This window comes from Chroicocephalus ridibundus, chromosome 4, assembly GCF_963924245.1.
Source record: "Chroicocephalus ridibundus chromosome 4, bChrRid1.1, whole genome shotgun sequence".
NCBI lineage: Eukaryota > Metazoa > Chordata > Aves > Charadriiformes > Laridae > Chroicocephalus > Chroicocephalus ridibundus.
The window spans coordinates 5,307,124-5,319,987 of record NC_086287.1 but is presented as its reverse complement, the minus strand read 5'-3'; the positions used below and the strand labels follow the sequence as shown (position 1 = coordinate 5,319,987).

The 12,864-nt window shown below is 39.7% G+C and overlaps 1 protein-coding gene across 1 annotated transcript in view; it reads right to left on the bottom strand.

Annotated features, from left to right (window-relative positions):
• The window catches only part of PRMT3 (protein arginine methyltransferase 3), a 62,521-nt gene extending 51,668 nt beyond the window's left edge, over positions 1-10,853 (bottom strand). The window contains exons 1-7 of the mRNA XM_063333499.1: positions 10,788-10,853; positions 10,539-10,665; positions 9,756-9,838; positions 8,446-8,495; positions 7,022-7,124; positions 5,162-5,315; positions 1,515-1,656 (exon numbers count right to left, since the gene is read on the bottom strand). Of these exons, the coding sequence (XP_063189569.1) occupies positions 1,515-1,656; positions 5,162-5,315; positions 7,022-7,124; positions 8,446-8,495; positions 9,756-9,838; positions 10,539-10,665; positions 10,788-10,812 (684 nt within the window). The 5' untranslated portion in view covers positions 10,813-10,853. The remainder of the gene's footprint in view (positions 1-1,514; positions 1,657-5,161; positions 5,316-7,021; positions 7,125-8,445; positions 8,496-9,755; positions 9,839-10,538; positions 10,666-10,787) is intronic.
• Between the last annotated feature and the right edge of the window lie 2,011 nt (positions 10,854-12,864).

The window sequence follows — 12,864 nt, the reverse complement described above, 5'->3', positions numbered from 1 at the left end:
AGCAAGGGAAACACTAGCCGTTTGGCCAGTGTAAAGCGACAATACTCTTCCCCCGTCTCTGAAGTATTTGCAGCAAAAAAAAAAACCAAAACCAAAAACCTGAAACTTCATTCTACCACTACCAAGCATATGAAAAAAAAGGTTTTAAAATGGAATAGTGTCAGAAACAGACTTAAAATTCGGACAGCAAGACTCCTGTCTCAAAAATTTCAATGTAGCAAGCTACTATATATATACACAAAAATAAGGCAGACATACAAAGAAAAAAAAATCAAAGTGAATGCCTAGCATATAGGAAAAAATTATATGCACACATGATAAAAAGCAACTCTTTTCCTTAGTTTAGTAAAGTCAAAAGTCTTCTCAAAGGCATTCTGACAAATAGTCCCTGAAACCAATAAAATTGTACCAATCTCCTTGGGCAGAGATGCAGAATTATTATAAACTTCATTAGCAAATAGAAAGGCTTCCTCATCCTACAGCCTATAACTTCTCAACACCTTTATACAATGGCAAACCCAACTTCTATCATTTTTATTTATCTTGAAAACTTAAACTATATTTCTCTAGACTATACATTTTAGAGAATATTCTATTTCTGCAGACATCTCTGGTCTTCCATAAAATTCCCCCCCCCTTAATAATTAACCTCATGCTTACACTAATCTTAACGGAGATTCATGTGTATTTCGACGTTAGGGCCACTAAATGATTTACAAAGTGGCAAACTTTGTATGCTACCTGTATGGACAAAGTCAATTCACAACACTGTATTCTATCTCTACGTTAGGCAGGAATTGTATTTATTTCTGCCTTAAAATAAAACTGTTTCTGACTTTCACAACCATGATACCTTCTCCGAAAGGAAGCATTAAGAGATTTTGATTTACATGTCAATTTTAAGTTGTTGGGTTTTGTATTAGGTTTTTTTTTAAGTTACAAGGGCATACACAGGTTTGCCTTTGAAGAGTTTTAAGCATTATTTTTTTATCTTTATCATATAAAGGAAGCATACACTTTTTCCAGCTGTTCAATGTCATTTTATGGATACCCTGGACTGTGCACAAATACCAACAATTTCTGTTTACCTAATGCAACAGCAAACCACAATATTTGACAAATGCTTTTTCCTAACAAATTTCAATTCTAAGGAAAATATAAACTAAAGAAAAATATTCAGTGTCTGTACCGTGTTTTATCCTTTACCATTTAAGCACCCAGGAAAAAGCTGCTTTTGACAAGGTAAGGTTGTGGTATAGATATCGTAATATAACTTCAAGCATATCTGTAGAGTAAATGATTTTATGTTACTAATGCTTCCCCTTTAACAGAATTTATACAAAGGAAATACAACTGGGAAAATATCTCTCAACCCAACTCCTAGCAAAAAACTATCATGTATAGAAAGGGTTAAAAATGCAGCTGCTCTGCAGTATATTTATGGGCACACAGCCCACTTCATTCCATCCTTCCTCTTTAGTCCTACTAAGATGCAGTTGAGATGACTTTCTAACCTTTAGCATCTCTTCGTGTATCCCATAATGCCCATAGGAGCTGAAGTAAACACCATCCTCATCCTCCTGAAGGTCTGCAATGGCGCTGGATGATGAGCTGCTCCTGACATCTGCGTTCATCACAAAATCCTGTGCAAATTGTCTGTAATCAATTTGAAATATACCCTTGAGACATGTTTATGGGACCACGAAAGGGAGGCGGGGGTAGGGGGGGAGAAGGGGCTTGAAAGAGGTAAGAAATCCAGCCTGCACAGGGTTGTTTTTTTTTTTTTTACAACAATGGGACCGGTTTTAAGTGTGCAGAACCTCCCTCTGCCGGCTCCTCCAGGCTGCTGCACCACCATTCTCCGACCATCACCCTCCTGCAGTGGCTACTTTCTGCTTGCAACCAGCAAGTAGCAGTAGCGAAACGATTTATGTATTTTGTGCTCGCTAGTACAAAAGCACAGCGGTCAAAGTCGACAGGGGAATAACATGCGTTTTAGGCTGTGTAATGCAGACACGGACTCAATCCAACAAACAGCATAAGAAATTCAAACCATACAACACTACAGGACTAGCGGAAGGTAGAAGAAAGTACTTCAGAACCGAAGCATTTGGGTAGAAACAAACCAGAGCGTAAAAATCAATTTATTACTTTAATTTAATGCTGCTTCTTCTTCCTCCTCCATAGCCTTGCATTCCTAATATGCATTGTTCTCTTCTCATTTCTCAAAGCAGTTTTGATGACAAAATACACAAATCAAGGGGTTTATCATGAAAACATATTAAAAGTTGACAAGCAAACTGCTCATACTATATCCAGAATATTCCTCGAAGGTCTATAGTCCAACATCAAAACTTGCATCCTAAACCACTCCAAAGCAGCGAAAACTCACCTTCAACAGTGGTCACACTTTTCTTAAACAGGGACTTAATGCATAAAAGCTGTAGGTAACATCTCATTACCAGTACCAGCCTTATAGAACAACAAAACCAAATTCAGCCCTGACGTGTCAAATACTTCTCTGCATAGCTAGTTTGGACGAGGAAGAGAAGGTGGTAAGGGAATTTGTATTAGAAGTTTGTCAACATCATAAACTTCCTGTATTTGCTGACATACAGGTAACGTCGGGATCTTATTTTTGATATTGCTCTTTACCATGGCAGTTTGCGTTTTCCTTATTTTTAGATAAATATCAAAATGGTAAAAATGGAAACTTACAAAAAATAGATTCCATAACACACAATTAAGTAAAATTAGCATTTCGTAAGATTTAAAATTTAAATTGAAAATTATTTAGAACAGATTCAGCGAACAGTTTCTCCAGCAGCACAAGACCAGGCCGGATGGGGCTTTGAGCAACCTGGTCTAGTGGGAGGTGTCCCTGTCCATGGCAGGGGGGTTGGACTAGATCATTTTTAAGGTCCCTTCCAACTCTAACTATTCTATGCATCTCTGTTTCTTACTGCAAACAAACTCTAGAGACAGAGCTGCCCTCTTGTCTTTTTTAATTCAAGAAAAAAAAAAAAAAAAAGAAGGTAAGTAAAAACAAAAGCCATGATCTGTAAACAGGGAACAGATGAAAAAAACTCAGGATACACAAGCCATGCTCTTAAATCTAAGTTACATCATATGCTAAAGGTAACCTCATTTATAGAGCTGTTGCCATTTGCGGGAGGAAAACAAAAGGTCACTACGCCTCCTGCTACCTGTCTTTGCTTTGTGGCCCTTTCAATTCTCATAATTCTGCAAGTCTACTCAGTCTAGCAAACTCAGAAAAACATTTCTGCAGAAATTGTTACTCAATTAGTGGGTGTCCTCTTACTATTATTCCTGGGCTCAGAACGCAACAATCTCTAGGGAGCTCCATGACCGATCCTGAAGAGTCATTAAAAGTCATTAAAAAACCTGAAGTATTTTTTCCACGCCTTAGAAAGCAAGACCTGCATAATTGCAGTCATGTTGTAACTGAAAGAAACTAGAGTTAATTAGTCTCCCAAAGAAGTCTCTCTATAGCATGAGAAAGCTCCTGGATCTTGCTTTTTTTACTCCAGAAGTCAGACATCCAGCCTGCTAAATACCAGTATAAACCTATTTCCGTGACAAAAAAAATAGAAAACAAGTCACTGTAGGTTAAGGTCCTGCATGCTATTCTTGCTCCACATCAGAATTCCAAGTTACCTTTATTTCACAAAGGTTTACCTGAAAGGAAACATCTGTAGATCGTCTCTTTCAGTGGAGTAACCTCCAGTATCACCATGAATTACAGCATATAGGCCACTACAATGCAACTGGTTCATCTGTCTATGATTTAAAACTGCGCTGCTTCATCAGATCTACATCTGGCTAATTTTTGCTGCCAGCCGATCCCTGCCGAATTGAAGAGCCTGCGTTGACAAAGAAAAATTAAAGGCTCCCTTTTACAACAGCAGATACTTTGATAAACTAAGCTCAAAAAGAAATCTATACAAGCCTGACTGAAATTCAGAAAGCTGAAAAGAAATTGCAACTGACGACCTGAAAAGGTTTTTCTTTCTTTCAAATTAAAAAGAAGGGAAGAATAAGACAAGACACACAGAAAAAAAGCCCAAGTTTTCCAAGTACAGTGATAAATTTCTTTCATTCTTATTATGATGAATTAATGCACAATGTACACAGAGATATCAGAAAAGTGCTGTATGCTATAAAGTACAATTCGCAAAAGTTAGACACAGCTGAAGACAAAATTGTTCATTTTTGACATGTTAATTGTTCACAGCTGATAGGCTCAGAATACATGAATTTATCTTGGTATTCTTAGTTACTAATAACATCAAGTGTGTACTCTCAAAACATACAACAAACCTTCATACGTATTTTACAAAACGAGGTTTTTTCCACTTTTCCACAAAAGACCATGAATTATTTTTTCAAGTTTCTTAAATACAATTTCAGTTCTTCAGTGCCCAATCAGCGTGATCTTGAAATTATATGTTTGTACAGGATTTGATCCTATGTGACCCAAAAAAGAAGTTTATGTTACCATTTTATCCATGAGCATCATCAATTCATGTTCTGGAGACCTCAAGATTTAGAAGTAGCATGTACAGCTATGGGGATGTCCTGATTGCGATGCACTGAGTACTCTTACTAACAGAACCCACACCTGAGACTGAAAATAAAATAGCTGAAAAGTTGGTTTATTAATTTCACTGAAGGTTTCTCCAACCCATAACTGAATTATACTACTACTAATTATTGTTTGGAGCCATCTCTGAAAGTGGTTAGTCACATATTTAACTTGTCAACACCGCCCTCTTCTCCATTGTGTACATCTTCAATATTTAAACTCATTATCTAAAGGACTAATGGGAAAGTGTCTGAAAAACAAAGAGTGGCCTGAAGCAAAATAGATGTTTCTGGGCCACGGGTTTATTTAGCTTTCCTCAGCGTACTCTGCTCTTTCATTTTGTGCAAGCGTTGTACAGTTTTTACTAATCATGTATTAGATAAAAGCCAAACCTACAGTCCCAACACAAGTCAGGACTTGTAACCAATGTAATGGTAGTAACATTCTACCACTTTTTTGAATTTCTATTGGTCTTTAAACATGAACATCTCATCTCACCTAAAGCACATCAAATAAAAAAAAAAAGCAACCCAAAGCTTCAGTTCAAATGCTTACTTCATTTTTTGAAGATCATCTTGTGCTCTAGCCAAGGCTGCTTCTGCAAGTCTTGCTCTGTGTTCTGCATGTTTTAATTGTTCAAGGAGCATCATGGTATCATTTAAACCATTAGAAGGTAAAATGTTTGCAGGTTGACAAAGATCTTCTATATCTAATGAAATGGGGAGAAAAACAAACACCAACCAGTCACATGTTGCTTCAAAGCAGCTCATAAACACACGATGTTTTCAGCGTTGCAACTTCCGTCTTTGGATGATTTGTAAAAGTAGTCTGTTTTAGTATTTTAGTATGGAATCACTGAATTTGACAGGACTAACCACAGAACACAATACTACTCAGTAAAACCAAGTATGCCAGAAACAAGCTCTATACCAAAGCAATAAATCCAGAATTCAGGCTTCTTTAAATACCAGTGTTTGATTAATGATAAAAGAGACTTTAGGTTTAAACTGTAATTAAGTTAATTACAGCCCTATCCTCTAGTTTTCCAGTTGCATTATTCTAAAGATAAAAGGGCTGTTAATGGTAGTGGTAAGAGGTAAGAAGGTATATAAATTAAAAATTTCTTAATAATTAGACAGTGACTCTTAGTTTTCAATCCAATTCCTCTGGCTTTTATAGAGCTTATGAACACACAAACCTCACAAGAGTATAAGCAGAATGAATCTAGATGAAACATCGCTTTTTAACTACCAAAACTCGGACTCAGCACTAGTTCCCATTCACCTCTTGCTGAATTCAGCTGGTGACTTCAGCAGATATCACTGGATAAAAAAACAGGGCTACTGTGGTTTCGGATATAGTAAGAAGTTACTGCCAGCTTACTAGACAACAGACTTCATTAAAAAAAAAAAAAATGTATCTATTCCTTTTAATCATGGAAGACCGACTATTTGGCCCATGGGACTGAAATGAAGCACCGATGATTAAAATAAGACTTCAGAAGTTCAGATCACCCCCATAACCCTTTAGCAATTGCAACAGCAGCTCAAAGCATCTCAAAAGTCTATAGCTTGGGTAAAGAGCACACATCAGGCAGGAGACAAGAAAGCAAAATGTGAAAACCCTGTAGTAACCAACCCACGTTCTCTGCCACACATTATCTCTGCTATCATGCAGCAGGGCTTGCTAAGAATAGGGCAATACTGCATTCCAGACTGTATGGAAAAGAAAAAAAATTCACAAGCCCCAAGAACCTTATGGTTTTAGGTGAAAGATAGATGTACAATCAAGTACAAATTTGGAAGAGAGTGGGAGGATCACAGGCAGCAAAAATAAGTTTAAAAGTCGAACTGAATTCTCTCAATGCCACCTAATGAACTGTCATGAGAGAGAAGCTAAAGCTGATTGTAGTGATTGCTAGAACCATTAAAGCATGGGACTACTTCTATGCAACTGTAGTATACTACACTGGGTTGGTCCAAAATAGAACCTGTACAAAAGATGAACAGATTTTGACACGGCAAATTACTTGCTCCTGGCTTATAGCATATATTTTTCAATTAAAGAATCTGATTTTAAATACCTACAAGTAGAAGCTTTAAAAGCTTCATAAATCTTCCATTCATAAATCTTGTGTGGAGTGCCTCTTTGACCTGCTTAATCACTACACACAGCAACTCTGCTGTTAACATCAGATCTACAATAAGTGAATGCAAATAATAAAACAGGGCTGTGGAAATCTCAGTCATTAACAACCAACACATAACGTATGGTAAAAACTTCAGAGCATGATTTAATGTCATGACTTCAAACTAGAATGTGGACTTTCTCATGTACGTAAGAGTCAACAATAATGATGATGTTTCACATGACACAAATTCTGCCAACATCACAGTACAACACTTATTTATTTACCAAACTGAAGTAGGAGATCATCTTCTAGCTCTGGTTTCAAATATTCCTCTCCTTCCCAAGGCAGCGGGCTGCTGAGAGAACTCAAATATGCTGCTGTTGGTTTCTAGACAGCAAGAGAAGAGCATATAAGCAAAGTTTTTTTTCATAAACATTAAAATAAGGCAAAGATCTGTTCTTCTGCCCATTAAGATATTATTAAAGTAGCGTTGTAGCAAAGGCTGAGAAAGACACTACTTTGAAGCACGACGAGTGAGAACAGTGAAGAAATGAACTTCTGGCTTCCATACTGGCTCTGACAAGTACTCACCTGAGCATACTGAGACTACAACCATGGTGACCAGAGAATAGCATAAAACTACACCTATGAGTTAGTCTGGGTCCAAAACACAGGAGGCTACAGGATCAAGGAAGTCAGTACAAGCAGTAAAGCATAGCAGATTGATAGACATTAAAGGACACTTGCAGGATTCCACTGCTACCAGGAACCAAGTTTCTCGGGTGTTTGACTGTGTCAGACCCATAGCTTACAACAGGATTAATCAACAAAGCCAAGATACTAATCGTGCAAAGTGTTTTTACGTGAACAGCGCTATAAGGACAGGTGTCAGAAATGCCACATTCTCTCCTATTTCCATCCGGCCAGTTTATAGTTTGCCAGGAACTAGAGGTCAGATTCTGGACCTCAGTTTTTCCATTTCTGTGTTTACTCTGCATAGCTGGTTATACCTTAAATAACTATTTGAGGATTTAAGATTTGAAGATTTAATTCTTAAATTATAATTAAATTAATTAATACTTAATTACATAAGATCGTATTAAGTCTAAACCTAAACTTTTAGGGAACAACCAAAGAACCTACTTCAAAGGCACAGAACACACAAAAATACCCAGGCCTAACTTAAAACTGTAGGTTCCCACCAGCTTTCCTGATTCTGGTATCATTTTAGCAGAGATTAATTTTTGGTTCTGTGACCTAATGGATGACATGTTGTCCCTATTAACAGTGCAGTAGGGGTCTGGCCAGCTCACATTCCCAGGAAAGACTCTTCGCACCAACACATGTGCAAGGACTGAGAAACTTCAGTTATCAAGAAGTGAACCCATTACTGGAGCGAGACAGTAGAGTCAAAGGCCAAGACGAATTAACAAAACATGGTACTGCATAGCGTGGGCTTTTTGCAAGTTTGATTATCCTCTTCTAGAAACAATAAAACCCACGTTAATTAAACGTATTTAAAATGAAAACAACTTCACATCTAAATAAACCAATCAATAGCTACTTTAATTCCCGTGATTTCTTATTTCTAAAAATATAATACAAAATTCCATACAGTTATTTAAAAAGGGCAAATTGAAAGCACAGCATCTTGATTTCCCATTCTCCAGACATAGAATACAGAAATAGTAGTATGTAGCACACCTACCTTTGATCTAACAAAGTTTATTAGTTTAATGTATCCATAAAAATCAAGTCCTGAAAAGAAATAAAGGAGAAAAAAAAGAGAGCTTACATTACAGAAACCCCACATGCAATTTACAATGACATGAATACTAATTACTTGTTCCATTGGCCAGCTTCCCCTTGGGGTGTACATCATTACCTACTGCTGTCTTCCTATCTTAAGTTTGCCATCTACATTTTTCTTCTCTTCAGGACCAAACCAGGAAATTCTCACCCTCAGGACAAATACATTTACCACAAATTACGAATGGAACATATGAAAATGTGAATTATAAGCAGGGATTTCACTCATTTAGCAGGCAACTACATCACAACAACCACATTTATCTCCCTAGCTACCTCACTGATCTTTTATGCTGTTGTGCTCCTTTGTTCATATTTTTAGCGTTCTGCTTAATAAAACGTAAATTAGTCCTACTCATCAAGAATACATACCAATATTGATTTAAAATTGCCACCTTGCTCAGAAATAACAGTAATTTAAATATAATTATGCGCTTTCCACAACAATAGTAAGGATACTGCATAAACTCAAAATACTTTCCATTGGATTTTAGACAGAAAACAGACCAGATCTTAGAATTTTACATGCAGATTTCTAAATGCTTTGTGTGGTTCCCATCCCCTTAAGTCTCTCTCCTTTTTAGCGCACACTCTTAACACTGTGTTTCTCCAACACCGTTCCCCTTCCCCTGCTTTCCAGTTTTGCTCTATATGCAGTAAGGTTGCCCAGGGAGGTTGTGGCTGCCCCATCCCTGGAGGTGTTCAAGGCCAGGCTGGACGGGGCTTTGAGCAACCTGGTCTGGTGGGAGATGTCCCTGCCCATCGCAGGGGGGTTGGAACTGGATGATATTTAAGGTCCCTTCCAACCCAAACCATTCTATGATTCTAAGATACGGATTTCAGACTCAGTAGTTCATCACTTAGCTAATGCTTTCAAAGCCCCCCCCACACTTCACGTACATCTTCCTATATGTATGCGACTGAAGTAACCATCTTGGCCTAAATACAACAGCTTCAAGTAAAAGCCAACTTCACTTGGAAAGAATTAAACAGACACTAGAGTGCATGCCTTCCTGCAACCACCCAAGGGAATATATAAATATTGTATCTGCAACACATAAGCATTTTTCTACAATAGCTTTTCTTGTTCGATCTTAGAATCTTCAGCTACAACCAGGAAATACGTTAGAAACAACCTAATCTTCACAATTTATTTTAAACGAGATGCTGATACACAAAAGGAAATGACAAGTCATGAAAAAAACTTACCATGTTTCTTGATCACATCACAAACATTAAACTGATGCTCTGTTTTGCAGTGGGAGAAGACATCTTCAGGAGAATTAAACAACCTGTAAATAAATAATTATTAAATATACAGTATTAACATGTTTAAAAGATGTAACGCTACTATGAGTTTTATGTGAGCTTTAATGCTGACCTGACAGGCAATGTGTTCAGAACACACCATTTTTGCTTTTGCTAAAGGACAAACAAGTGCCTGCTTACTCACATACCTCACAAAGAAGCTTCTACCTTGTTTGCTAAACATTTTGCAACAAAGGGTAACAAACGCAAAAACTTTAACAAAACCATGAACCCTGTTAACTTTCAAAAACTCCTTGAGAGCAAAGACAGCATTAAACCACAAATATAAGAATGACACGTATAAGGTGATTTTGACATCTAGATCTGCAGCAACAAAATAAAAATTCTCATCTATTTACTGAAAATAAGAAAAGATGACAGAGAGAATCCAAGAGATAAACTTCCATACTGCTTCAGGACGAGGAGAGGAAAAGTACGGGCTTCCCATATTACTTCTCTCTCCTTTAATCTGGATTTACGAAACCTTTGGCTCTAGAGAGGCCATACACAAGACGCACAAGCTCCAGGGCACTGTTACAAACCACACATTGTTGATTTTTCGGAGGTGGCCGCCCGCCGCAGGCCGGGTCTGGGCGCTGGCACAACCCCACCCACCCCAAGGAGCCTCAGGCGGTCCCTCGAGGACAGCGCAGGAACAGCACGCACACACACCCCCCGCCACACCTGTCGCAGAAGAGGCAGCGGGTCCACAGACCCTCGGTGGCGCCTTCTTCCTCCTCCTCCTCCTCCCAGGCCTCCTCGCCGTCGGACAGCTCGGGCATCTCCTCCTCAGCGGGCGGCCCGCCGGGCCCTGTGGAGCCCACAGCAGCGAAGCGTTACGCACCGGCGGGGGAAGGGGGGGGCAGTAAGGGAGGGGGAAGGGAGGAAGAAGAGGAGGAGGAGGAAGAGGAAGGCTCACGCCCAGGTACCAACCTGCGGGAGCCGCCCGGGAGCCCATGGCCGCCCCCCGCCGCCGCTGCCCCACGTGCGCCGCTTCCGGGTGACGTCAGCGCGGAGGGGCGGGCCCGAGGGGGTGAGCGCGCCCCCTGGCGGGGCCCTCCGGACACGGGGAGAGAGCGCCGGCCGTTATCTTTCAAACGCCCTCGCTCGAGCGGCGCTGTGAGGGGGCGGCCGGCGCCATCTTGGGGGGGGGGGGGGGCCGGCCCCGTCAGCTCCGCTTCCACCCGCACCGAGGCACCCGCCGCTCTTAGTGCCTGGCCGCCTCAGGGAAGGGAAAGCCAGCGAGAGAGATAAAGGATTGCGCCCTCAGCCAGCCTAAAATATAAGAGATTATTTCGGTTTGGAGGTGGAATCCTTTGCGTGCGTGACAGGTGGCTGGCAAGCGGGTTTCTGTTTCTCATAAGTAGTGTGGCTGCAATAGGAGAGTTAAAGGAAATAACACACACGTAGTGGCTTTTCAACAAAGTTTAGCAACAGACTTTTATAACTGAGGGCCTCGTTCAAATGCAGCAGTTGAAAGTGGCTTAAAAAAAGAAAAAAGATAAAGCTTGAGGCTCATCGTCTGAAGAAGATAGTATTTGACATTCTAGATGGGTTACCAAATCTCCTTCATTTTCTGTCTTCATTTTGTGCCTGACAGAAACACACATCTGTTCAGAACAAAACAGTGGCTTTCCACTGGTTCGTGTGATGCTTCTCAGTAGCACGTGGTGGAGGAAATGTCAAAGCTAGAATTTTTCCAATTTGTACCCTCGAAGTATATAAATTCAGATCGTGCTAATACAAATATTTCCCAAAATAATGTAATTACCATTTTGCCTTGAACCTGACTGCCTTGTATGACTACTAATTGCTAGAACAGAGGTATGCTGTGCATCCTAATAGCACTAGTCTGACTCAGATGGCTAAATACGGTATTTGTGTGGCATCTCATAACTGAACAAGGTTACAGCCTATTTCCTCGTATCACATACTTAAGAAATCTCCTGTATCTCGTCACTGCTGTTAGACGACTGCATCTCCTTAGGTGTCATACATGGGGTTTATATATGTCAAGTTATCTAGCCTTGCGAAAAGTTATAGTCATTTTTAAATAACACCTTCTAATTTTTGATAAAATCAGATATCTGTGAGGAGACTAAAAATAATCCTTTTTTTCTTCACCCATTCCGTTAGCAAAGCTAGAGTGCCTGTACCTTGGCACTTCAGTTCAGGAGATCCAACGTGTCCTTCAAAAGCTGATTTGCCAAACTCCCCAACTTTCCATCGTTTGGTCCACATCACAGCGTGGTCTTACAACGCATCAAATGGGTTCCTTTTTCAAACGAAACTGCTGCAGGTCACCGGACCAAACTGCAGCTCCTAGCCCAAAATTAAAATCTCGAAGCATCCAGGTGCCGGGCGTTCAGCACCAAAGGTTTTGCTACACTTGCTGTACCACACTGCTTGCCAGGGCAGACATGCCAATAGTCTCCTCCCTTCTCACCCCCAATCTTGTTTTTCATAAGAAGCTATTCTGCATTGTATTTATTTTACGAAGGCTTAATCTGCAACAGCACTCAACACTCAATATGCAGCACTCAGCATAATTGGAGGTACCAACTGCTGGTTAGTACATGATAGTCACTTGTTGCTCAACAGAGGGGACACCGGCATTAATCACCACAATCCCAGATTTTGGCCATTCTAGAGGGACTGAACCAAGGGTCAGATTCTAGTCTTATTTAGTCTTATTAGTGCAAATTCATTCTTTTTTGATTAATATAAAAGTATAGAGATTTGAATTGATCAGTAGGCCAAAAAAAACCCCACAAACAAATGGGTGTGTGTGTGCAGAATTCAAGAGGGAAACCTGAAAATCTGAATTTACTTGTCTGGGTTACAATCTCTGATTTCTAATCTGTACTTGTAAATGTGTCCCACGCAGCTTAATTTTCCCTTTCACTTAGGCCCTTATCTCTCAAAGTGAACAAAAGAAGGCTTTTAAGTATGGTACTAATTAAAGAGATTAGGTTTGCCTAGTTATAGGCAAATCCAAAGGGACATGTAA